General features: G+C 40.1%; 1 protein-coding gene across 2 annotated transcripts in view; it reads right to left on the bottom strand.

The window, feature by feature from the left end:
• Positions 1 to 25555, bottom strand: part of ALDH1A2 (aldehyde dehydrogenase 1 family member A2) — a 115734-nt gene extending 90179 nt beyond the window's left edge. For both annotated transcript variants that reach the window (XM_068964158.1, XM_068964157.1), the window contains exon 1: positions 25439 to 25555. In XM_068964158.1, coding sequence (XP_068820259.1) covers positions 25439 to 25555 — 117 coding nt within the window. The remainder of the gene's footprint in view (positions 1 to 25438) is intronic.
• Positions 25556 to 27046: the final 1491 nt, after the last annotated feature.

Here is a 27046-nt window from a genome sequence, read left to right on the forward strand (position 1 = left end):
AGTGATGACACATAGCAAGAACCTGGAACCCCTGCAAAGCCTCAGATTAGCTTTTTTTCTCTGTCTTTATTAATAGTGACCATTTTGCAGTCCAGCTCTAAATCAGCAAAAGTATTTGACAGTAAATGTTCCTATCTATGGATTATATATAACCTGTCCTAAACACCAGATGAAAAAGGGATAACCCCAGGAAAGGAAGGGCTGGCTTCCATGTAAATCATGTTACAAATTGGACAACACCCAGAGAGTTCATTGTTCAGCCTCAATTGTGAAGGGCCATTCCCATTTACTATTCCCCTAGAATCAATGTTAATTAAGGCAGACTGAGATCATAAATCAGTGCGGGAGTTTATAATGCAATTCAGCATTGAGCATATATATTTAAATTAAAAGTAACTGATTAACCACAGAGTTTTTCAAAAATTGGCTGAAGCAATTTCTTCACGTGAAGACAGGTCACCTTCCATTTTTGTGAAAAGGGGAAATGACAGAAATATCTTCTAAAAAGGTGAATTAAGGCTAGTAAATGACTCATGACACTAGTTATTGGGAGGAAGGGAGAAGCGGAAAAGAAAGGGAAAAGAAGAAAAAGAAAAGACAGTCATGTATGAAGGGGAATGCCTTTGTTCTATCTCCCTTGAAGTTATTAATGTTTCCATGTTCACAAGCACTTATTATGAACCTACTGCATGGAAGGCACTTGCTAGGCACTGGAGATACAGAAATAAATAGAGTTAGCCCTCGCTCTTGAGATGAGTGTTCAGCACTGCAGTGGAGAAGACCAACACAACAACAGCTCCAGTGATATGATGTGGTAACAACATTGTAAAGTATTACTGAATACTTACTATGAATATGCTTTAAGGAAAATTTATATTTTAATTTATAAAACACTGCACTGGACAAGTAATTTGTGTGCCAAAGAGAAATCCAACCAAAGAGCCATGCCTGCCTGACAGAAGCCAAGAGAACATCCTTCTAAGGCGAGCACTTGGGCTTCATCAAAGAAAGCACCAGATCGTCAAACCCTTAGCTGAAAAAGCAGGATTGTTTGATAAGTCAGTCCTTTCCCAAGAGCTGCGCTAACAGAGCACATCTACACCAGCCCAGCTATATCATGAAGACCAAAACATCCTGCAGAGATCGACAGAGGGGAATTCATTTTAACTCAAAGTATATGCACAATATACATTCAAAAAATAATTCAGATGCTTAACATTATTAGATAGCCACTGTTTACTGAGCATCTTCACTACTTCACTTAATCTATTTAACAAATCTATGATGTAGGTATTTTCCTTCCAGCAAAGTAAACTAAGATTTATGTCCAAGTAAACACTGCAAATAACTCACAAGCCAAAAATTTGAACCTAAGTCTCCTGAAGCTACGTACAGGGCTTTTTTTATGCCTGTTAACATTACTGGTGTTTCCCCATCCTCTCTGCTAAACTATAACTTTCAGTTAAAGAGCTGTCTTTAGTTAGGCCAAAGGCAGTAGAACGAACATAATTAGGAAATTTACTGTAAAGTCAGACCTGAAAACCAAATGGATCAAGAGAATAATAAGGAAAGTTAAATGTGAGTGCTTGTATGTTCCAGGCACTGTTTCAGACACTTTACATGTAGTAACTCAATTAATCCTCAAAAATATCACATGAGGTAGGCAATGTCGTCATTCCCATTTCATAGATGAGGAAGTAGAAGCTCAGAGATGGAAAGGAACTGGCGCTCAGTAAGGGACGCAGTGGAGTCGGGATCCAAAACTGATGCAGTCTGGTACCTACTTGTATGTAACAGACTAGAGCTCTGGGGCAGTTTCCTTACGGCTGCACAACCTTTAAGTGGCCAAGTGAACTGTTTTAAAATAAATTATTTAAAAATGTTTCTTCCCAAGAGGTAGCTTCCTTCATAACTTGGTCCCGACCAATCTTTCTGGTCTCATCTCTGGCCATTCCTCACTAAGGATCTAAGCCAGAATAACATCCAGAGCACAATACCATGTACATAAATGAAAAACAGACAAAATAATACTATTTCCCCATCAAGGATACATCTGTATCTAAACATAGGCTGGAATGGATGCTTGTGGGCAAACAGGAGTCTTGCACAGACCAGTGTCTTACAGTGTGCCATCTAATGAGGAGTATAATAATTTAAAATCTGTGGATCTAAGTTCCTCCCTAGTGACTCTCTAGACTAAAACCACACCTAATTCTAAATATGTTATGAACTTTTATAAGGCTCTTTCAATACAAACATACTTTTTCACCTCATAAAACATTAGAATCTTAGTCATCCTTCAAAACTCAATTCAAACACGACCTCTTGGTAAAGCCTTCCCAAACCCCTTCAGACAGAGCTAAATGCAGTCCTCTGGCTTCTGCCCAGTACTATAACATCATAAACTATTTTATCTCTGGTCAAAGGTATCCGTCCACTACTGAACTGTTCCCTCCTAAAGGACAAATACTAAGTCACTATGTCATTTTTATTTTTTATCTCCAGTACCTAGAAAAGGAACAGTGAAATAGTAGTTGCTGAATAAATGTTAGGTGTGCATATGTATCATATGAGAAAGAAGTACTTTCTGAAAACAAAAAGTAAAACAATGTACGTTTTGAATTCCAGGAGTCAAAATTCTTGCAACTCAAGAATCATTTTCATCTATCCAGGGAAGCTGGTCCCTCAGCTGACACTGAACAGCATCTCACTAACACCATATGCTTCCTGCTCTTTCTTGTTTGAACTGAGGTTATGATAATCAACCTTCATCCAGAATACGGTTTTAGATACACACTGTGGCCACTGAGACAATGGAGTTATTTGCTTACCTAGGAAGACTGCTGAACCACAGTACCCTGCCAGTGAAAGTGGTTCAGAAGGGACTACTTTCCTCTGGGGCCTTGGGCCATAACACTGGAATTCTCTTGACTGGTCTGACACCTGCAGAACCAAACTGGAATTTCAGTCTCCTCCTTTGACCACTACCAATTATGCAGTGTGGCCATTTTATAGCTCATTATTTAGGCTGACTACACCTAGAGGCTATTTATAAGAGGATACTACTTTAACAGTGTCAGACTTTATTTTGGGGGGCTTCAAAATCACTGCAGACGGTGACTGCAGCCATGAAATTAAAAGACGCTTACTCCTTGGAAGAAAAGTTATGAACAACCTAGATAGCATATTCAAAAGCAGAGACATTACTTTGCCGACTAAGGTCCTTCTAGTCAAGGCTATGCTTTTTCCTGTGGTCATGTATAGATGTGAGAGTTCGACTATGAAGAAGGCTGAGCGCCGAAGAATTGCTGCTTTTGAACTGTGGTATTGGAGAAGACTCTTGAGAGTCCCTTGGACTGCAAGCAGATCCAACCAGTCCATTCTGAAGGAGATCAGCCCTGGGATTTCTTTGGAAGGAGTGATGCTAAAGCTGAAACTCCAGTACTTTGGCCACCTCATGCGAAGAGTTGACTCATTGGAAAAAACTCTGATGTTGGGAGGGATTGGGGGCAGGAGGAGAAGGGGATGACAGAGGATGAGATGGCTGGATGGCATCACTGACTCGATGGACGTGAGGCTGAGTGAACTCTGGGAGCTGGTGATGGACAGGGAGGCCTGGCGTGCTGTGATTCATGGGGTCACAAAGAGTTGGACACAACTGAGCAACTGAACTGAACTGAACTACCTTAACAGTCCTATTTTCTTCCCCAGTGAAAGAAGGAAGAATAGGTGAAGTGCTTGTATTCTGGTCCTGGTTTCACACTAAATGTTCAGCAAGTCTCCCACCTTCCCCAGCCTTCTTTCATCGAGAACACCAGACTTGGTAACCAAAGACAGGCTCATCCATGGCGCCTGTGATACAAATCTTCCGCCCAGCCCCTTGACAGACATTCATAATTGACTGTGACACTTCCCAGTTGAACTCCTGAATACTTCTCAGCATGGCACATTAGAAAGCTACTACTAACTGAACGGAAGATGCCATCTCTAACGACTTCCCAGTTCGGATACTCTGCCTATCTGAGGTACACACATGTGTCCACTAGTGGGCGCTCAATAAGAGAGTTTATCAGAGGTTCTGTGACTGCAGATTTGTCTTACTCCTTCTCTAAGTGCATGCTGGTGTTTCATAACTACTTGAATAATAGTTAATAGATCTCCATGCCCATAAAAGAGTCCATCCTCCAGGGTAAAAGTTACTTCCTTTTCCAATTATGTCTAATACTTGAATACGCAACTAATGTACTAGAAATGTCATTTGAAAAAAAGTAAATTTAGGTGGAAAAAAGTCCTATAACAAACATTTTTAAACTCATGCAAAGTGACCACCAAGAACAACTGGAAATAGCCCACTCACCCCCAACAGTTTCTTACTGTGAAATTATGCAGCATGCCAAGCTCATACTTCTGATATCCAAGTCTCATTAAATGCACTAATGAATTAACACTCTTTATTTTTTGATCTAAATATAGTAGAGGCTGCTCTAATGAGGAAGAGAGAGATTCAAAGAACCAAAAGGGCCTTACATACCATCTATACTGAAGGAAATTGTTGTATTGTCAAGAAGGAGTAAAATGACTGGCCCATGGTCATACAGCCCATTAGTGGCTGAACGGGGACTGGAATCCAATATCCTGATCTCCGGCCCAGGGCTTTTGCTAAATTTAAATTTTGTTTAGAAAGCAGATTTGATGGTTGACCAGGAAATATAAGCATCTCTTCCACAATGCCTCTTCAAAATGATTCAGCATAAGGAATTTTGAGTCTTTTTTTCCTTCAGCACAATCAATATGGGGACAGCAAAATACTTTTTCATTTTCTTTCTTGAAGGCAAAATGTGTTAGGGAAACAATGGTGGTTTACATCCCTAGTAGATTCCACTCAGAGGTGAGATCCTGGGGAGATTCTACATTCTCCTCACCTACAGAAGCAGGAAGTTCTGCCAGAGGACAGCAGCCACACTACTGTAATCCTCAGACAGAAAATTATTTTCCCAAGTCTTCTTAAAAAAGAGCTTGTGCACTTTTACAACCACAGAGCTATATCTGAGGGTCCAGGAAGGGGACTTCAAAACCTATCCCTATCCTAATGACTTCCCACAGAAGGGCTAGTTTTCAATATGCAGATGAAAAAGGAAATGGCCAACCTTGCCTGATTTAGGGGCTGGTTACAAGTTCACTGCATCAAAACAATTCCTTTTTCATATGTTCCTTTATCTGCCAAATCTAGGTATCAAAACAGGCAACAAAATGCCAGTCTTTATGAAATGGTCACATCTATCTCTCAGTTACCTCATCAGCTAAGGGAATTAAAAGTACATTCATAATGGCAGTTTATTAGGGACAGGCCACACAGAGAGTTGGACAAAACCTATAAGTACAATTTCGTTCTGTAATTATTTCATAGCATCCTAGAATTCTGGGAACCTGGTCAGGAAATGTCATCTATTTCCCCATCTCACAAACTTTATTCCCTTCCTGGTGGAATGCTTTTAAGAACTCTAAAAAGGACAATTCTCCACGGGTCTTCTGCCAAACAGAAGTGTCCCTTCCCAAACCAGAAAGGAACAGACATCTCATGGCATTCAAGAGAAGTGGCCTGAAATATGAATGAAATATCTGGTTGTGTCCTTGGCTTTAAACAGTGAAGATTATAAAGGCAGGGTTTTTGAAAAGGCAGGCCAGTTCAAATTATTGGGTTGAATTTATATGATTTCTTTCAAAAGACACCCTCAGGATAACAACATAATATGCAAGTCTCTTCTCCCCAGGACAAGTGTAGAGACTGAAGTTGCTTAATTAAATCAACAGTAATGATTAAATGCCATGAGGGTCATGTCTCTGTATGTGGAAAAAAAAAAAAAAAGTAGGAAATTTACTGAGGACTGAGGTGACTAACCTTGCATGTACTTCTTTATCTTCCTTATAGAACAAACCAGAATGGAAGTACTAGAGTTGAAAGATCTCCAGTTAAAATCAACCTGCCTTTTACCACTTGTGTAAGCCTGAAGAAGTGAAGTGAAGTGAAAGTCGATCAGTTGTGTCCGACTCTTTGCAACCCCGTGGACTATACAGTCCATGGAATTCTCCAGGCCAGAATACTGGAGTGGGTAGCCTTTCCCTTCTCCAGGGGATCTTCCCGACCCAGGGATCGAACCCAGGCCTCCTGCACTGGGGTGGATTCTTTACCAGGGGGGTCACAAGGGAAGCCCTGTGTAAGCCTGAGCCATCTTAAATAAGACTTTCAAACTCTTTGAGCTTTGTTTTCTTTCCAGAAAAAGCAGTAGGCCTAGTCTTTGCAAGGCTACTGCACAATCAGGTGAGCTAAAATGTGAATGTGCCTAAGGCTTAGCTAGCTATGATGGAAGTTTCTCCCTTTCCTAAGTTCCTTGAAGAAAGGTCTCCCGGCAATGTTTGGAGTCCCCCACATTCTACAGGTTCTAACACACCATCTAACAGGCAGTCAGTATTCAGAAGATTTAATAAATCAAGTTATTGGGGAAAGAAGCAAAGATGGGATAAGGAATTCAGACTGGCTGTCAACAGGAATTTGATTCTTTCACAAGCTGTAATTTGTTTTATAAATCTCAGCAGTTTCTTGGATAAAGATTCAAAACAGTGCACCTCAGCCACACAAGCCAAGCCATATCATCACTTGGCCACTTCTGCAGCAGGAGGATAATGGAGGACGAATCAGGTTTACCACACTTTCAGCCCACAGCAAAGTGGCCGTGACAACAGAGAGAGGCTGCCATGGATTTTCTAATTGTAGGATCTAATCCCAGGGACAGAGGAGCCTAGTGGGCTGCCATCTATGGGGTCGCACAGAGTCGGACACGACTGAAGCGACTTAGCAGCAGCAACAAACCCCTGAGGAGTTCTCAAAGCAGCAGGTATTAATAGGACTTAGGTGTAAATAATTTCCTATCCTCAATGAATCTTTGACGCAAAGCTGCCATGGTTTTATTTCAGTAATAAAAGGTTTTGTTTTTTAATAGCAAATGCTTCAGATGATCTGTATTAAATCCTGCAATAGACTATGCTTTGGAGAGTTGAATTTTACTCGACTTGCCACTACGCTGCTTTCGGTTCATCAAGGGAGAGTACCAAATAGCAAATCAATAACCAGACTGATCTATTTATAGGAAAAAAGTTCAATTACTTTTAATTAAGAGTAAAAAGTCGTCTGAGGACTTGTCATATGTTAGTTATCTCCTTTTACATGATTGTTTCTTCTGACGTACTTCAAAGACATTTCAGTCAATAGGGTACAGACAGCACTATCACTGAACTACATGAAATTAAATTTCTATTGTTATAAAAAAATTATATTGATGATCACCTCGGGATACTACCTTGCAAAGCTGGTAGCCTTTGAATATTTTAAACTAAGGTAATAAAGGTATTTTTAACTTAAAGGAAAAAAATCCTGACCTTATTTACTTGCAATTAAGAGGTCACCTATATAAAATAAAACAAGCAAATGTCCAGATCACTTAAGGGGTGAGGTGAGAAGTTTCCTATTGAAATATCTAGGTAGTCAGAGCAAAAGTGGTTCTCCTGTCTTCCATTCTTTGCTTTGCTTCACGCCAAAACATCTGGCTAAAAAGTGGAAAAACACCCAAATGGCACTGTATAGGAAAACACCTAGATGATTGATTACATTTTTCACTTTAAAGTCAATGTTTTGATATAAAGACATGGCCTTTGTTCAATAGGTGTAATCGTTTACTGGCAAAAAGCATGGTTTTATAAAGCCTGTTTTGACAAGGACTAGTTTATCAATCTTAATTTTAATCAATTAACAGTTTTAAATAATAGACCCATTACTATGCCCTGAACCCCCTTATTCTGCGTCCTAGGCTGAAAGGCAGGAAAAAGGAAAAGTCTTCATTAGAAAAGACTGCAAACTACACTTTCAAAGTATGCAGAAAGAACAAGGTCAGAGAAATGAGAAACCAGAGGCAACATTTTAAAATAGCTTTAAAATATTAGTCTAAATTGACTGTGCCAGAGTATTTTAAAATAAGTGCTATATGCCCAACATATTACACTAATACACAATGATTACACAAATTGTGTTAATGTTGTAAACAGAAGTAAGTTAGGACATTAGCAGAATTAGGTAGCCAAGATCCACCTAGCTTCTCACATATCCATCTAACCTCAAGATCTGTTTCTGAAAGTGAAAGGACACTGATGAGAGTACAGAGACAAAAGATCATTAGTCATGTTCCCCAGAGAACAGTTCAGTTTGGGCAGCCTTCAGGACACAAGGCTAGAACCAAATGAACTGGGAGGCGAGGTATTCATTTCCCAGAATGAAGTTACTTGGATCATTTAAAGGGCTCTGGATATAATGCCAAGAACCTGTGATACAAGTTAGGGTAGACCTAGTGTTGTAGTTGCTTCAGGACCCCAAGGGTTATGGCAAGGTTTCTCTTCCACACACCTAAACTGCCTAATTTCCCCAGCCTCCCTTAGTAATACCACCAGGTTTGACTAGCACCTATATTGAATCTCATGGAGGTTTTTTTGGTTGTCTTAGGTGTCCTAAGATCAAATTCTGCCTCCCCACTGCTTTCAAACTATTTCTTTATGGATCAAATTTCTGCATATATCAAGACTGCTAAATGGTGTGACTTAGGTATGTTATTTGATCTTTCTATGGCTCAATTTTCTCATCTCTAAAAGGAGAAAATCAGCTCATCCAGTGGCTGGAAAGATGAAGTGAAGTACTGGATGGCTGAAAACCTGATACAGTGCACACTCAAATTTTTTATTCTGATTCTGAATGCAAATCATCAATTCAAGGCAATTTATTAATGCTTTTAAAACGTTACTCACTCCTTGTTCTGTGTTTATCTGTTCATTTATTCTTCTGTTGCCAGTAAGACCCCTTTGTCAAACCATGAGACACACAGGGCAAAAGGATGGGAGAAGAAGGTAAAGATGGTGAAGGTCATTCAGCACACTGACTGGTCAGAATTTCTGACTGAGACCCTCTCCAGATTCAGCCATGAAGACAGTCTAATGCTGGGATGTTCAAACTCACTCCTGAAGCCTGGCTCTGACAGGGTCTGAGCAGTGGTGTGGGGCATATGCTTGGAGAAGAAACTTCAGGAAAGGCTTTAAGGCTTTCTGTCATCTTGAGAAAGCAGAATGTGACTTGATTTCTTTTTGTTTCTGCTTGGAAACAAATGTTCCTTTGCCTATCTTTCCTAGGTTTAATTAGTCTTCTGTCTTTCTCAGAATTCAGCCTGTTCATTTGCAAATGGAAGACATCAGAAAGGCTAGTGAGTGTGGGTGTTGGGGTGGGAAGGAGACTGAAGTGTTTATTTTCAAAGCCATGGGGGTCCCCATTTGAAGAAGCACCCAGCTTATCTCAATGTTTTTGTTTGTATGATTTTGAATTAAAAGGTTGGAGCAATTCATTTAGGAGATTAAGCTGTCTTACAATGGGCCTAGTTGCCCTATTTATTTACTAGTATTGCTAGGGTTAAAAAAAGGTACTTCTACTATACTCATTTTCATTATTCAAGTACAACAATTTTAAAGGATTCCTTTGGTCTTTGATTTTATTGCCAAGTAAATTTACATTAAAATGATATTTATTTGTTGGTCACAGATAAAAATCACAAGCCATGCATGTAACAGTTTAGGGTTGTCGATCTGTTAAATATGAATTTCAGAAAAATAACAAATTAAATTTCAGTATAATAATGTCCCCAAATCATGGGGCATACTTATATTAGAAAGTATTCATTATATATCAACAATTCAAATTTAACTAGATGCCCTATATTTTACCTGGTGACCCTACCAGGTTTTCATGGATGTTGTACACATTCCAAGGATGAAAACTGGGAGATAGTCCATGTTATTATTATATATTATATTTAAACTTGCTTCCTGCAGATCTGAAGTACTTCATCAGTCAGAATAATAATTCCCAGCTAATAAACAGATACCTCAGGAAATCAACTGAATTCTGACTACAGGATGAGACCTAGTTCTAACCACTAAAGCCCATTTCATTTATGGTAATTTTTCTCATTTATAAAAAGTAAAACACAAAAGGGACAAATAATATCTTCAGTTGAATTAGAAGTTAATGTCACAAACTACTACATTTAACGACCAATCTCATCTCATTATGTTACAAAGCAAACATTCTGTGCAAAGAGGAGCTTGAAATGGCCCAGTGTATATCCTAAGGTTGAAGAGGTCTTTGAACCAATAAATGAGTGTTTTTTCCACAAGAGACTAAACATTTGCTTGTGACGGTAAACAAACAACAAGCTGAATTTTATATTGCACAACTATTTTCATGTGTCTGTTGATAAAAATAAATAAATAGTGCACAGTTACTAGATTTTTTTCTTTCAGTTAAAATATTTGTCCACAACTTAAATGTCAGCAAATTTTTTCAAACATAATTATATCTATTTTGTATTTAAGTAATTAAATTCTTCTTTGCTCTTGGTCATTACAAATATACAGAAAGGTCTGTATGCCTGATGCCTTCCCTACCCTGAGAATTAAATTGTCATATTTGTAGTAATTCATTCCTAAAAGTCCTGAGTTAATAAAATGTGAACTAATGAGCCTAGTTGAGGATACCTTATAGAGTCAATTTCATTATCTTAAAGTCACATCCAATATTTAGAAAGCAATTTTTTTTTATAGACCTAAAATCACCTTAATTTTTTTTCTTTCTTTTTTCTTTTTCAAAATAGTTACCATCCCAGAAAAGGGGTGGACGGAGGAGACATCAAATGAAAAGCTCAAGTTAACCTTCAATATTCGGTGAAGAAATTCCTTTTTGCTATTTACATAAAATATAAGAAAAGTCTTGCTAGGATGTGATTTTGAAATAAATCTCATGTTGGGGTTAAGGCTTGCTAAGAAATGCCACTGAAAGCTGCCACTTGACCCGGAATTCCTCTACAAGGAAAACTAGCCACAACTACATGTGAGACTTATGAGAGAAACTGCCGGAATGTCAACTTCATTTGCAGCAGCCCCATATGGCCTGATCACTCTCCCTGGCATGATAAATCACTGGCAGAATCCTTACCTTCCTACGTTTGATCTCTGCTCCGCAAGATGTGGTTTTGATGTGAAGAACTCCAGATCTCTTGGGTCAGAGACAAATAGCAGTGGCCCTGACCTGCAAAGTGCTAAGTCTCTATTAGACTCAAGTGAAAAGCCGTAAGCTTCTGACAAGTTCCCTCTCCACACAGTTTACCCGACCCACTGTGGTTTTCATGAGCTGAGGTTGACAGAGAAGCTGCCAAAATCCTTTGGCAGAAAAGTGCCAACAAGCCCTTTTTTCCTACCACCATTACCAAGTATTAAAATCAATGTTCCCTAAGACTTTAAGGAAGAATTCTCTTGGGAGTTACTAATCGAATTTCTAGTACTCTAAGTGTTCAGTAAACACAATTTTTTATTTCCAGTGGATCTTTATGACACCGCTAATCACTCATTTATATAAATAGAGTCATTAACAGAAACTTCTATGGACTACTTTTTGGTAATTATAAGGACATCCTTGGGAAAATATTTTTTACAACCACTGTTCTGAGTGAAAATCTGGGGTCCCAGAAAGCCTGTAACTAGATGTACAAACAAGTTTGGTATTTTCCTTCTGATCTCATAATCCCAAATTGGGATCCAGGAAATTAAAGAGTTCTGAAGAGTCACGGTGGGATGAAGAAATCTTACGACTCATCTAGTCATATTTGTAAGTACTACATGGGTTAGTAAATAGGCATCTCATTCTGTCCTATCACTTTATAAGTAATAAAAGTTTGGTCCAAGGAATTTAAGTAACTTAATCAGTATCACAAAACATTTTCAGAGTCTGGTATACAAGGAAGCACTCAATAAGTGATTAATTTGTTCATTCAGTAATTCAGGGTGTATTTACTGTGTGCCTACATATACAAGAAACTGCTAAACGAGCACACATCCCTGGCAGAGCTGGGACCAGAACACAGATCTTCTAGTGCAGAGTCCCCTGCCTTGTTCACTACTCTACAGCACACCTGAGGGGCTTCTATTTCAACGAAAGGGACAAGTAAGCGGGAGTGGAGGAGGGGATTTTTCCATTAGAGAAAGAGAGACGGAAGGAGGGAGGGAGAGAGAGAGAGGGAATATGCATATGTTTTCTCTAAAGAGAGAAAGCTATTTATTTCAAAACACTTTACCCTGGAATTCACTTTCTAGTCCCAGATTTTTGTCTATTAGTAACTCTGCAAATGGATCAGACAATATTATTTTCTATTAACAGTATTCATCCATGTATGCATTTATACAAACGCAAAGATGTGTTGGATCATACTCTGTGCCAAAGCTGCGATGATAACAGTTTTTATGAAAATCTGAATCCAAGAAGTAGCCTAGGCAATAAGTAATAGTCGGATCCCTTGATGTGACATTATCAAACACACAAGTTATATACAGCAGTAATAATAAAGATCTGAAATAAATCTTAAAAAACACACGTGACAGGTTTCTCCCTTTGTGTTCAGAAATTGTGTTGAGAAGTCATTTGTGACTATAAAAATAACAGGAAGAATCACTTCAAAAATTGTAAGACAAAAAAATGATGTGAGATTTTAGCTGGCTGTCATGATGATGAGTTCTGAGAAAGCAAAAACTGTGCTATCATTTTAGCAGCTGCATTATTTCAATAGCTATCCCACTACACTCTCACAATTAAAGACACTCATAAATAAGCTCTTCATTAGCTCTCTGTAGAACCAAGTCACTGACTTTACCAGTGTTCATAAAAGCAGAATGTTGGTTTCTTTTTTAGCTAAATGTAGTTTAGGTACTCATATTTGTACATACATGTCTATGCTTAATGTTGAGCAATCATCTCTCCTTAATTTGGATCATCAGGAGTTCCAAAAAATCACTGCATTTTATGTACTTTTCTTTATTTCTTCTCTGTTGGAATTCCCGGTAATGATACCAGAATGTGGGCAAACCTCATTAGTCTTCCTGCTGTTTACAAGACAGGATTTATGCTCAATGTGCTGAACACAATGACACATATCACTAAGTGGCTACAGCCACCACCCAGGCTCTCATCTGAGAAATTTTTCACAGGGTACAAATACCTATCAGCATGGAGAAACATGGAAGAGCAATTACAGCCAACACGTGTAGTCTTTTAAGAGTACCTAATAAATACCCATTTGTGAAGGTTAATTTAATGCAACCTAGGCTGTTATCTGGAATAGTATATGTCACCAATTCAATCCATTAAGTAATTACTAAATTCTCAAGAGGGCTCACAGAAGTCAAATGTGGTTATTCCAGGTTCATTGCTTCTGGTCTCCCTAGGGACCATTCAGGCCAACAGCTGGAAGAGCTGACTACAAAGGTTCCCAGGCACAACTAACCATTTTTATGAAAACAGGTAAATGAGTCTAACCAAGGAATGAGGGTCATCAAGGGTTTGTCTGAGAGGAATACTTTGGGAAGGAGAAGAGAAGCATAAATGTGTAAAAAATTTTAAAGGAGATGAAAATGGTAAGAAGAAGGGGTGTCTGGCTGGGAAGTAGAGAAATGCTTTCTCTCTAAAAGTGAAGACAGAAGTCTGGAGATTATAACCTGGCTTAAGGGCAATAACTTGACAGTTGTTTCTTTAGATAGGATTTCTGAGCCATTTCCAACGAAACATTAATTGTGTATCCCAATCACTACCAACTTCTGTCACCGAAACTCTGTTGAAATTTGAAAACTGCACTTTATTTCTCTATTCTGCATCCCTGCTGAAGTGACATGGAATAGATGGATCCAAACAAGTCAAGTCTTAGTGAGAAATGGTTGCTCGTAAAAGGCAAGATACAACATATCCACCCTGCTCTTTCTAAGCCAAGTGCCTCTCCCACACCGTTTACAGTCAAGTAACACAAAGTGATGGCTTATTCATAGTGGGAGAGAAAAATCTGAAAGACTGAAATATATTCACTTTCAACAGTCTCATTAATCCTCACTCCCAAGTGGATCTGAAATAACCATACCAAAGAAAAGCACTTTTTGACTGAAAAAACAAACAAGCAGGTGTTATTAAGGGCCGTGTGTGACTTAGCCAACCAGTGAGAATCCAAAAATACAATTCTTTCCCATAGCCTATGGAATCACATCTACCCAGGTGACTCATACCCCAAACGTTGATTGCATCAACTGTTTGTTTGAACACAGTCTCTCATCTTTATGTCAGGCAGAAATTGTGGCTGATGATAGCTATGGCAATACCAACTGGACTTAAGGTTGGGATTTATAGTCAGAGAACTGGGTTTGGGATTATCTTGTAAAATATTTAGCAGAGCTTTAGGCTAATAATTCAATTATTATTATTATTATTTGGTCTTGTTGTGGTTTTTGTGCTTGTTCTTGTTATGAGGAGGGAAGGAAAAGGATTATTTGAGGCTTAGAAGAGCCACCTACAGCTAAAATTAATTAACGTTAATATGCTTGATTGTACCATTTATAAAATGGGATGTTAACAGAATAGTCACATAATAGGACTGCCACAATTATTAAAAGTAATCACTGTGAAAGTACTTTGGAAACTGTAGTATTACTAATGAAAGGATAATATGTTAATTAAGAAAGTATTAATCAAAAGATAATTCATTGCTATCAGTAGCTATCAGTGATAAAATATAACAACTATTCACTCAACAAATACTTTCTAAGCATTCATTTATACTGTAAGACACTAAATTAGAGGCTTCCACATACCAACATGAATAAAAGTTTATAATCTAGTACAGATTAAGAGTAGACGAGTACACAGAAAAATATAATACGAGGCAAAACCTGCACATTTTAGTAGCAGTACAAACAAGTAACAAGGACTTTCAGAGATCATACTCTTGCTAAAAATTAGTAAGTGTTGAGCCAACTCCGTTAGGTATTACATACATAAGATGCCTAGAAGGACTAGATCCAGTTTTAAGGTTGGAGAATTTCGTTCTTCAGTTGGTTCTTTAGAATTAGAGGCACACATGCATGGATCAAATAACTGACGAAATCCAAATACAATGGTGAATGTGTAACACCAGCTTTGAGTTTAAAACACAATGAGCTCAAATATTAACAAAAAATAAAGTGATGTTATTTTCAAGCCCAGCACGAAGGAATAATTTAAATTCTCTAAACTAATAGGATGAAGCACAGTACTGAATCAGTTAATCAAGAAAAAGGTCTATTAGATGTTAGTTTTCACGTTATAGTAACCATCACCTTTCCATAATTCTCCAGTCCCAAACACAAAGGGCACACAGTGAAGAATTCTGGACCTCTTAATCTTAGTCCAAAATTGCATAGAATACAGTTTTAACTTTCTTTATACAGTAATATTGTTTGATTTTCCTCTATGTTACAGTGTTCATCCTTAACATTTATCTGTAGCATTATATACAAACAAATAGCAATTATAGGTGAATTAAGACACAAATGCAAAAGGTAAAATTTGTAATAATAAAAATAAACTTTCAGAAAACTATATAGAAGAATATCTTGAAAAACCTGGAATAAGTTTCTTAAAGAGCAAGTTCAAAATTACTAAGCACAATGGGAAAAAGACAGAAAATCCTCTTCTAGTTATACCAAAAAAAGGAGAAGGAAGAATAAGCACAAAGGGGAAGAAAATGGTCACAGAGTATGTAACTGTCAAAGGATTATAATTGGGTATATATAAAAATTGCTACAAATCAGTAAAAACACACAGGTATAGAAACAGAAATGAGCAAATGATATACTAGCCAATTCACAAAGGTGGAAAGCCAAATGGCCAACAAACATATGAAAAGATGTTCAACCTCACAAGAAATCATGAAATGCAAATTAGAACAGCAATGAGATAACATTTTGCATTCAGCAGGTTGGCAGAATTCAGGAAGTATGGGAACTCCAAGTACAAGCGAGGATATAGAGCAATGGGGACTTTGATATACTGCTGATGTCAATGGAAATTAGTATAATGTGTTGGACAAATATTTGTCAATCCCTGATAAAGCTGTAGATATATCCAAGAGTTAACAATATCACTCTAAGTATATATTCTAGAAGGTTTCTCACCCAGGCAGATAAGGAGATATGCTTAAGAATGTTTACTGGAATAGCAAAACGCTGGCAGTATCTTACATGTCAATAGTAGAATAAATTAAAAATTGGGTATACTCAAAAAATGGAATACTATGAAACAATGACAATGAATGAATTACAGGTATATCCAACAACATGAATGAATCTTGAAAACACTATGCTAAGCCAATAAAGCAAACTGCAAAGAATATATATGGCATAATTCAGTTAAGTTCAGTCGCTCAGTCATGCCCAACTCTTTGCGACTCCACGGGATGCAGCAAGCCAGGCCTCCCTGGCCATCACCAACTCGTCCATTGAGTCGGTGAAGCCATCCAACCATCTCATTCTCTGTTGTCCCCTTATCCTCCTGCCTTCAGTCTTTACCAGCACCAGGATCTTTTCAAATGAGTCATTTCTTCGCATGAGGTGGCCAAAGTACTGGAGTTTCACCTTCAACATCAGTCCTTCCAATGAATATTCAGCACTGATTTCCTTTAGGATGGACTGGTTGGATCTCCTTGCAGTCCAAGGGACTCTCAAGAGTCTTCTCCAATACCACAGTTCAAAAGCATCAATTCTTTGGTGCTCAACTTTCTTTATACATCCACGTGAGAGCTGGACTGTGAAGAAGGCTGAGAGCTGAAGAACTGATGCTTTTCAACTGTGGTGTTGGAGAAGACTCTTGAGAGTCCCTTGGACTGCAAGGAGATCCAACCGATCCATTCTGAAGGAGATCAGCCCTGGGATTTCTTTGGAAGGTATGATGCTAAAGCTGAAACTCCAATACTTTGGCCACCTCATGCGAAGAGTTGACTCATTGGAAAAGACTTTGATGCTGGGAAGGATTGGGGGCAGGAGGAGAGGGGACGACAGAGGTGAGATGGCTAGATGGCATCACTGACTCGATGGACATGAATCTGAGTGAACTCCAGGAGCTGGTGATGGACAGGGAGGCCTGGTGTGCTGTGATTCATGGGGTCGCAGAGAGTCGGACACGACTGAGTGACTGAACTACTACAACTACAATACTAGAAAAAACACAGCCTTGACTAGACAGACCTTTGTTGGCAAAGTAATGTCTCTGCTTTTAAATATTCTGTCTAGGTTGGTCATAACTTTGGCATGGTATGGTACCATCTATATTAAAAGGTTTAGAATGCGAGATAATAGTACACATCATTTATTAATATGTGTGTATGGACATATACCAGTGGGAAAGATAGATGCCAAATACCTCTGAGGAAGAAAGGAAAGGAGACAGGGGATTGGGAGAAGTTCACAGGTAGAGCATCAATGTATTTCTTGAAAAAGATTAGAAGCAAACAGCACAAATAGTTAAGAGCAAAGAAACCTGGGTAAATGTATACACATTTGTTATATTGGCTACTCTCTCCTGTATGACTAAAGTATCTGATCTCCTCTCCAGTATGTCTAAGAACACAAAATGCTGCTGATGTGCTGAGCCTGAAACATCTCTTCTTTTGAATCATCATGGTGCTTCAAGTGCATTCCTGTCAAGAATTCAGCATCTTCTATCATGCGCCACAGAGACATTACTTTGCCAACTAAGGTCCATCTAGTCAAGGCTATGGTTTTTCCTGTGCTCATGTATGGATGTGAGAGTTGGACTGTGAAGAAGGCTGAGAGCCAAAGAATTGATGCTTTTGAACTGTGGTGTTGGAGAAGACTCTTGAGAGTCCCTTGGACTGCAAGGAGATCCAACCAGTCCATTATGAAGGAGATCAGCCCTGGGATTTCTTTGGAAGGAATGATGCTAAAGCTGAAACTCCAGTACTCTGGCCACTTCATGCGAAGAGTTGACTCATTGGAAAAGACTTTGATGCTGGGAGGGATTGGGGGCAGGAGGAGAAGGGGACGACAGAGGATGAGATGGCTGGATGGCATCACTGACTCAATGGACGTGAGTCTGAGTGAACTCCGGGAGCTGGTGATGGACAGGGAGGCCTGGCATGCTTCGATTCATGGGGTCGCAGAGAGTCAGACACGACTGAGTGACTGAACTGACCTGATCATGCGCCACAGTTATTGGTGTGCATGTTCTCATCACACACCCAAGTGGGAATCCTCTCTAGCCTCTTCAGGACAATGCACACATCTGATGTATCTTTTCATGCCAGACAGTGACTAACAATGCTTTGGACACAAGAGGCTCTAATAAATGTCTGATGAATAAATGATGATAAGTAAATAAATTCAGGAAAGCAAAAGGGTGAGCTCTGGCTGCAGATAAAAATAAAAATAACCCTGAGTAATGCAATTAGATAACCTTCCCTGTGAAAATCAAGTTATATTGGTACACTGATTATCAGACTCTAAAATATAGAGAATTCACTGCTTTCATGTTCAGCCAATCAGTCTCATACTATTTCCTGATTTCCACCCAGAAAGGATTCAGTGAGTCCATTTTTCACACCTCATGAAATAAGACTTTATGTTATCCTCTGTTGATCTGTAGAGATACTTCATAATTCTGTCTTCCCAGTCAAGGTCTTCTTACTTCCCCCTTTCTTTCCCTCTAAACCCTCCAGCACTACACGTACCTCAGCCCATATGTTTGGTGTTAGTCAATGATGGGGGTTGCAGGAGGAGGGAAACAGGTGATTTCTGCCTCGTAGTGAGTTTATTAAATTCACACTACTTTGGCAGATCTACTCACCTGGAGGTAGGCTCCATCCTTTCTGTGGGAAGAGACATATTGCTTATACCATTTTTTGACCAAGCTTAATCTCTTAGAAATCCCTAGAAATGACCTGGGGCAAAATCCAAAGAGTCACTGGACTTGAAATCCAAAGACAGGTTAGAAAAACTAAAATCATATAGAAGAAAGTGTATAAAATATAATCTTTAATTATTTTTACTTTTTCTCCATAATTTATAATCAATATTGGAAACTGTTTTGGTACCCATGATACCCTCAATTCTGTCTAAATAAGGTGTTTTCCACTTTCAACTGGACAATAGGTTTTATCTTTCCAGAGATCTAGAAATAAAGAAATTGCAACTCTGGCTCTCCAAAGGTCAGACTGTGGTAAGAAAAGGAAACAGAGCAGATATCTACTTCTGGAGGCAACAGAGCTGAACTGAAATAAAAGGAAAGCTTCCTTCTATAATAAAAATTAGAGTATTCACTCAGAGACATTCTAATTTTTAACCACATTCTACAGAATTCAATAAACCCCTGTGTTTAGCCCCAGGCTAGTTTGTTGTGAGCCCAGCTAAAGTCTAGATGGTGAAAGTACTTGATTATTATTCCAACTGGAATTTTCAAAGGCTTAAGTGTTTTCAAATTACGCGATAAAACAGAAAGTTGTTGTAAATAAACCATTAAGATTTGGAAGGGAAACAATTTAAACATAACTCTACCATCTTGCAAGCAGACAAACTAGCAATAGAAAAATGCCAGAGATAAGAAATTCACAATTTGGGTTATCTCATATATCTGAAAGGTAAAATGGAATAAAGCACAAAGACAGGTCTGAAAAGGCAATTAAAAATTAACCAAGGTGACATTGTGGCAATCATTTCTATGCATTGGTTTGCTGTCTAAGGGGAAATGACTGGCTTTGAAATTAACTGTCACAGTTTTAGGAAGACTTTCAAAACAGTCACTATGTGGTGCTTTTATTGTTTGGAGGGTGAAGTGCCCCCAAACTGGGAAATCAGGACCACTGAAAGGCTCTTTAATTTTAAATTGTATAAACTAAGATTATTTTCCATTTCAAAAGGCATCCACCTCCTGAGAATGTCCTCCTATGCTGCCATACTTCCCAGATTTATGCACCAACAACTTGACATGATCTTTCTTTAAGCTGCTCAGAACACCAGAAATGACTCTTTGCCATCTGACATTCAGGACTGGGTATAAAAGGCTTGTCGATGCAGAGTTTTGGCACACGTGTCAGATAACTAATTTGATTACTAAAATCCTGGCTGGAAATTGTTTGATTCAGTAACTTTTTAGTAAGGAGAAGTCCTTGACAGGGAAACCTCCAAGGGGTCCCATCTGATAAAAATCCAGTGTAAACATATAATGATTCCACAGCTACCGAGAATATTAAACCCTTATGACTAATTAGTAAACAATGGACTGTTTCAGGAAACAGAAAACAGCTGTTGACTATACAATTCCAATCTTCCTTAAAATGGACATTCATCAATTTGAAGCAAAAATATATTCATCACTTCCCAAAAATGAAATGGAACTAGACTTTGGCTGACTGTCATTATATGCCACTTACTTTTACATACTTGCTCAGTCCTGACAACAACCATCATGTAGGGTAGGTATTACTATTACCTCAGTTTTGACAGATGTAGAAATTGACACTCAGTGAAGAAACTCCCTGAGAGGAGACACCATTCATATGTTGCTTATTAATCCATCTCCAGAATCTGGCACCGTTATTTGGCACTATGTGGTGAATAAACGTTAAATGTGCACAGCACTAAGAATTACAAATCTGACCTAGATTTGAACAAGGGCCTATTTTTAACCGAGAGCCTTTCTTTTTTCTAAGTAAGTCAAGGGCTTATAAACTTAATGTGGGCCATACAGCGCTGTTGTAACTACCTGACTCTGCCATTGTAGTAACAGCCACAGATAATATGTGTAAATGAATGGTTGTGGATGTGTTCCAATAAAACTTTATTTATAAAATCAAGCAGAAAGTCTACAGTGTGCTGACCCCAACAAGCTGTCACTAACTAAAAGAAAAAAAATAAACATCAATATTTGTATTCCATTATCCAACTGAGAAAGACATGAGAGAAAACTGTATATGTTGATATTTGAGATATTTTTGTTTTGGTCATGGATTGATCATCAGGTTAATCATTGTCTAACATGAAAGAGAACTCCCTGTGCAAGCCTGGCTTCTCTCAAACCAGGCTGCAAGAAAATCAGACCTCACAGAACACGTTCCTCAGAAGGCTTTTTTTCATACAGAAAAACTATAATTTCTCTTTTTATAGAAATAAAGGACAGAAGCACTTCAGCAAATGATTCCATATGATTCCTGCCTATTTAACAGAAGGCATCAGGCAGAACTCAGAAAAATTATCTAATTCAAGTCCTACAATAAAGTTTTTTAGCTTCCCTGGGTTAAATGGAGATGATACAAACATGAGAAAGCTGTCCAATTATGAAAAAGTATATTTTTGAAAACCCGAGGTCTCCTATAAACATGAAAATTGATTAACAACTTAGGATCAAGAAGACAATCTTGATTAGAGGTTTAGAAATCACCAAACCTTAAAGAGAGAATCCCTGGGATAGATAAGAACCTGCCCTAGACCTAAAAAAAAACCCACAAACTCATAGAAATAGCAAAAATAGTAATTTAAAGTCAGGAAATCAAAGGTCACAAAAAGGAGTTCCTTCTTAAGAGGAGTTGACTAGTTCATATTCTCTCCATGTTTCCAACAGAAGCAACACATAAAAATAAAGATTTAAATTTTTTCTCAAAAAAAAAAGTATGAGACTGTTAGGAAAAGCAAAGTGTATGGTGAGGCAAGCTCTATCAATTTTTCATAAATCAAGGCCAAGGTCTTCCTTATCAATTATTCCTATTTCTTCCTACTCTGTGTCCTTCAAAAGGTTTTGCAAGGATCTAACATATACATGAAAGTGTTAGGTAAGCTGTTAGGCTCCATCACAATGTAAGTGGCATTATAAATGTTATCATTATTGTTATTATTACATTGGTCTACTGAAGTACTGCCATGCTGATAACCAAAATTTGGCATTCCATCTTTCTAAAAAGACCCTAAGCTCATAGGAGTTCGTTCGATGTTTCTTCCAGAGCCCAACCAGTGTAATGAAAAGCACTATTACAGGAAGACAGCCACTTAAAAATTCTTTGAACTGAATTGAAATTGATCCCAGAAAACAGTAGATGTTCAAGAAAAGGTTGCTAAATGAATAAAAGAATAAATAATAGTTGCCCAATGCACATTAGCTCTAATTTTCAGTTTATTGCCTATTTTTTTTTCTCTTCTAGTTCAGTGGGTCAGTTCCATAACCCTCTTCTTCCCTATGTCCTAGCTCTCCACAGTATCAAATCCTGAAGGAAAATAAAACTATACTAAAACAAAACACTACTCTTTATGGTAGTGTTCGTTATGGGCATAAACTTTCATTGAAAAAGTGATCAACAGAGAGATGGCACAGGATGTGTGTGTGTGTGTGTGTGTGTGTGTGAGAGAGAGAGAGAGAGAGAGAGAGAGAGAGAGAGAGTTGGGGGAAGGAGGGACTAGCAGAGCAGAAAAGATGATAGAGACAATAGAGAAGGTAGGGGTGGGACACAGTCCGAAATTTTCCAAAAATTTAACAATCAGACTGATAAAACAGGAACAACTCAGAAAAATCTTTAATCCATAAAGGCACAGCTAAAAACAATCACGCTCACTCCTGTGCAAGCCATTAAGCAATCTTCTCAGGATACAAGGAAAAGAGTGTACATTTTCCTGGCCCCAACCCTCTGCTACTTCATGTTGGTGGAGTTATCAGTCTTTCTTGACTAACAGTCTGCAGTTTTTTTTTGTTTTAACATATTCCTTTAAAAAGAATCAGTTTTAAAACTTGTTGGGGGTCTAGCTTGCTATATTAGGGAAATAAAATTAGACATATTCCAAAAATGGTACTATTGATCATTAGTCCTAAATGGGTGCTGGAATTTCAGACAGATAGGCTTAGTTTAAAAATTAGATGTAATTGCCTGAGAGTCAATACAAAACCATGAGTTTAGCCCTTTCAGCATTCTTGGGGATTGAACTTTAATTCTGGAGCATTTTCACTGGACAGACAAACAGCAGTAACTCTTATTTCTTATGGTCTCCTTTACTCCTCTTTTACAAAAAATGTAAAATACTTTTAGAAGAAAGAAATGGTGAAAAGTAAAAAAAAAATAACATCACAAGTGCAAGTTTTCTGAACGCATGGTACTTAAAATTCTCAAAATATAACCATTTACATGTAAGTATGATTCTACTGTCCCCAGATAATATTTTAAAATCCTATTGTTACATATCCTTCACTAAAATTATTCATTTAACAAGACAAAAATTATTAAGGACCCATCTATATTTATCTGGTACCATTTTCTGACATAAATACTGTATTTCTTTCCTATGTGTTATTCAACAAGCTCTCTAGCATAATAATATTTTAGCTAGTGCCCTTTTAAAAATTCCTAATGAATGTGGTATCACTATTCTAAAGGACCAACTATTGCACCTTGTTCATTCTTCTGCTTAAAATCACTAGTATAATTTCCCTCGCGTTCAATAAGTGAATTTTTAAAAAACTCTCCATTAATCTTATTTTCCATTTAAGTAAAAAATCACGGCCCAGTACCCTCGGCTATCAAAAGAGCAACTTGTGCTCTCCGTGTTAAAGATGCTGCTTGCCCATACCACTTGTCTCAGAAAATTCAGAAGTCTCACTAAAGGGCCAAGGAGCAAAGCTGCTGGGAATGTTCACAGATACCTGATTTTACAAGGTTTTGTGAAAAGAGCTTGCCTTTAGTTTTGCTCAATGTTTATGAGGGTTGTTTGTCAAGCCTAAAAATAAGGTGCCTCCTCCCCACAAATTAAAGAATCAAGTTACAATCCATTATTTCATTTCTGATTGTTTTTCTTTGTAATAACTGGGAAAGTGGATACTGGATAAAAGTCTCCCCTGAGCTAAAGGACTCCACATTAAAGGCTTCAATTAGCTATAAATCAGTTGTCTTTCCTACTGGGGCACAACAAGAGAAAAAAGGAAGCAGGGGTTGTCAGAGAAAAAGAGAGCTGGAAAAGCTTCCAAATTAAATTCCTAGATACCTACTGCAAACCGAAAACTCCATTCAGGAGCTGTGAGGAAAATTCAATCCAAAGTAAGACTAAAATCAAACCGTCCCAAATCTGAGGTCCCCTCTCCAGCACAGCTCTTCCATCCCGAAACCTTTTAAAAAGAACCTGAAGAGGTTAGGGACCCTCATAAAACAACTCTTATGCTACATGCTTTCCTTGCTTGTTCCTAAACCCGGAGAAGTGCCACACACTGGCACCATTGTTATGCAAACAATGCCTAAATGGTTGTAACCATTAACGATCTCTCATTAAAAAGACTTTCAAAAATTTGTCACACCATCTAAAAAGCTAACAGGTACATTAAATCCATCTAAATTGGCATTCAAAACACGAGCCACCCTGGTTTTTATAATTCAGCGGGTAAAATTTCAATATTGATGGGTTTTTAAAAGTACTTCTCTTTCAATCCTTAAAACCAAACAATTCGCTCCTGGACAAAATTCAGTTTATCTCGTAATAAGCATGATGGAAAACAAGTTTAACCGTGTTGCGTGTGCGCAGTATGCGTTTAGGTTGAATGGGCGATGTCTGGAGTAGAAATCAACGGAAAGGAATAGAAAATCAAGACAACTGTAAAAGGAACTCCAAGAAACATTATTTTAAATTGCATCTATTTCTCTCTCACACCTCAATGGCATAACATAACCTCCCCTGTTTGTGTAATCAATACTTTTATTCTATGTCCAATTTGTGGAAAGTAAATTCTATTTACATTAAGGTAGAGAACGCATTTCCTTTTTATGTTGCGGTGCAACAAAAATTAATTCCTGCTTGGGTAACCCGAGATGTCAGAGTTCGTTATAAAAAGCAATTTTTTTTTTTCAGTTCAAAAGCGAACCCGTTAATATGCACGAATTTAAAGACTTCTCAAGTTTTCCAGGAAAACTGCCACTACCTACAAAATTCGAATAAAACGCTGATATTGGATCTACTGTACTCAGAGGCCAGGTTTCCATGAAATCTGCAAAGGCGGCCATAGCGCTGTGAGCCTGGACGATCCTATGCGACAGCAGCTGGCCGTGCCCCGCTAGGGCTGCGGGGTACCCGAGACGGTCCCCTAAAGGTGGACGGCCGAGAAGAGACGGCCAGGCTGCTCGGCCAACCCGGCGGGGAACCCTTCGAGGAGTGGAAGCGGTGCCGACGCCTTCCTCGCAGCAGTCGGGGCCCGGAGAACCGGAGGAGGAGGCAGCGGCGGACGCGGTTTGGGAAGCAGCCGTTGACGGCCACTCTCAGCGCCGCGCGGCAGGCTGGCGGAGGCGAGTCCCCGACGCGCCCCAAGACCCCGGCGGGACTTGAGAAGCCCCAAGGCCGAGGACCGGGTGTCCCTCTGCTGCGCGGGCTCGACGGGCTGGGCTCGGAAGACCCCAGCCCCACACCCTGTCCTCACGGAGAGGAAGGAAGGTTCTGGAAAGTCTCCGTGGACGGCCGGCCCCCCGTGGCGCCTTACCTTGGTGTACTTGATCTCGAGGTTGGGCGTGGGCGACGGCAGGAGGTGCAGGGACGCCATGAGGGCGGCGGGGTCGGCCTTCACCTCGCCGGGCATCTCGATCTCACTGGAAGTCATGGGGGCGGGCCGAGGTCTCGCTCGCCCGCGGCGTGGGCAGTGCGGGCTGTGCGCGCGGTCCGAGAGCCGGGGGCGCGCTCGCCTGTATATAGGCAGGTGTCAAGCTGGGGCTCTTCTTATTGGACGTGAGGGCCGAGGCGCGGGGGGCTGGTCCATCCTACCTAGGACGCCCCGGCGCAGCCCCGATTTACATAAAGCCCGCCGCCCAGCGCCGCGCGGCTCGGACGCTTGAGACCCACGGTCAAGTGCGCCCGCCGCCCCCCCCCTCGCCCTGAGCACCCGCGACCGCGGGGACCAGCCCACGCGGCCGCCGCAGTCTTCGACGGCGGGAGCGCAAACCTGCACCGCGGCCGCTCGGGGCTCAGCCGCCGGGACTGGCCTCCCTCCGGCCGGGGCAGCGTCGGCGGGAAGCACACCTTGGCCGATGTCGGGCGCCCGTCCCGGCCCTGGAAGCGGAGCGGGGGGCTGGCGAGGGGACCGGAGCGGCCCGGCGCTTACTCGGCCCCGAGAGCTGGACGCGGTGTCGGTGGGAGAAGCCCGGGCCCTGGGGGGTCCGGCCAAGGAAGGGGCAACCGACGCTGCGGCCGGCACAGAGATCCCCTCCCGCCCCGGACCCGCAGAAGCCCGGCTCCCCTTCTCTCCCGGGGACTCGCGGGACTCCCTCCGCTCTCTTCCCGCCAAGGGCGCCGGGCCCTCCGCAGCTACCGGGTGCCCGCGCAACCCACTTCCCGAAACGCGGCCCGAGGTGCGCCGTGGCCACAGGGTCGGGAACGGGTAGTGATGAGCGAGTTTCTCGCCCTACTACTCAAAAAGAGTGTCCCCGCGATCCTGTCGACGCCGCGCGGCCCTCGGCGGGACTCTCCCGCCCAGCTGCTGCCCTCTGCTGGCCGGGACCACCCCGGGCGGTCTGGGCTGCGCCGGGAAGATGGGGCCTTGGGAAGACGGGGCTGCTCCGCGGAGTTGCAAGCTGCGTTGGCTTTTCTGGTCTTTCCTGATACTTCTTTCTAGAGGGAAACAGGGACTCTCCTCGTCCCAAAACGCACAAGGATACAACTAGTTTTGTTTTTCTGTAGTTCTCCACGTTAACAGCTATCATGTCGCCAGACACTGGGCTTCTCACTTAACTGCCCCCTTTAGAGTTGAGCTCCCTAATTTAAGCCTTTTCGAAGCTCCAACAGATCTAGTTTTGGGAACTCTAGAGGTCAGCGTGTAGGACTACGTCAAGAACACAGAGACCCCATCTCAGAATGGGCTTTGGGGTCCTGGTCTAAATCTAGGGTCCAGATCAAAAGGCCTCTGTAGGTCGCTCGCACTCTCAATGTAAGCCTGACAGAGGTCTACTGATTCTTTGGATGTTAAGTGTCCACCAGAAAAGATCCTGACTTAGATACTTTCAGTAACTAAAACAGCCCTATATTTATTGCTTGGTTCTTAACAACAGTAGAAATAGACTTAAATATGTCATTTCAGTATTAGGTCTGAAGAAATAAC

The sequence above is a fragment of the Capricornis sumatraensis genome, chromosome 2 (assembly GCF_032405125.1).
Source record: "Capricornis sumatraensis isolate serow.1 chromosome 2, serow.2, whole genome shotgun sequence".
Classification (NCBI taxonomy): domain Eukaryota; kingdom Metazoa; phylum Chordata; class Mammalia; order Artiodactyla; family Bovidae; genus Capricornis; species Capricornis sumatraensis.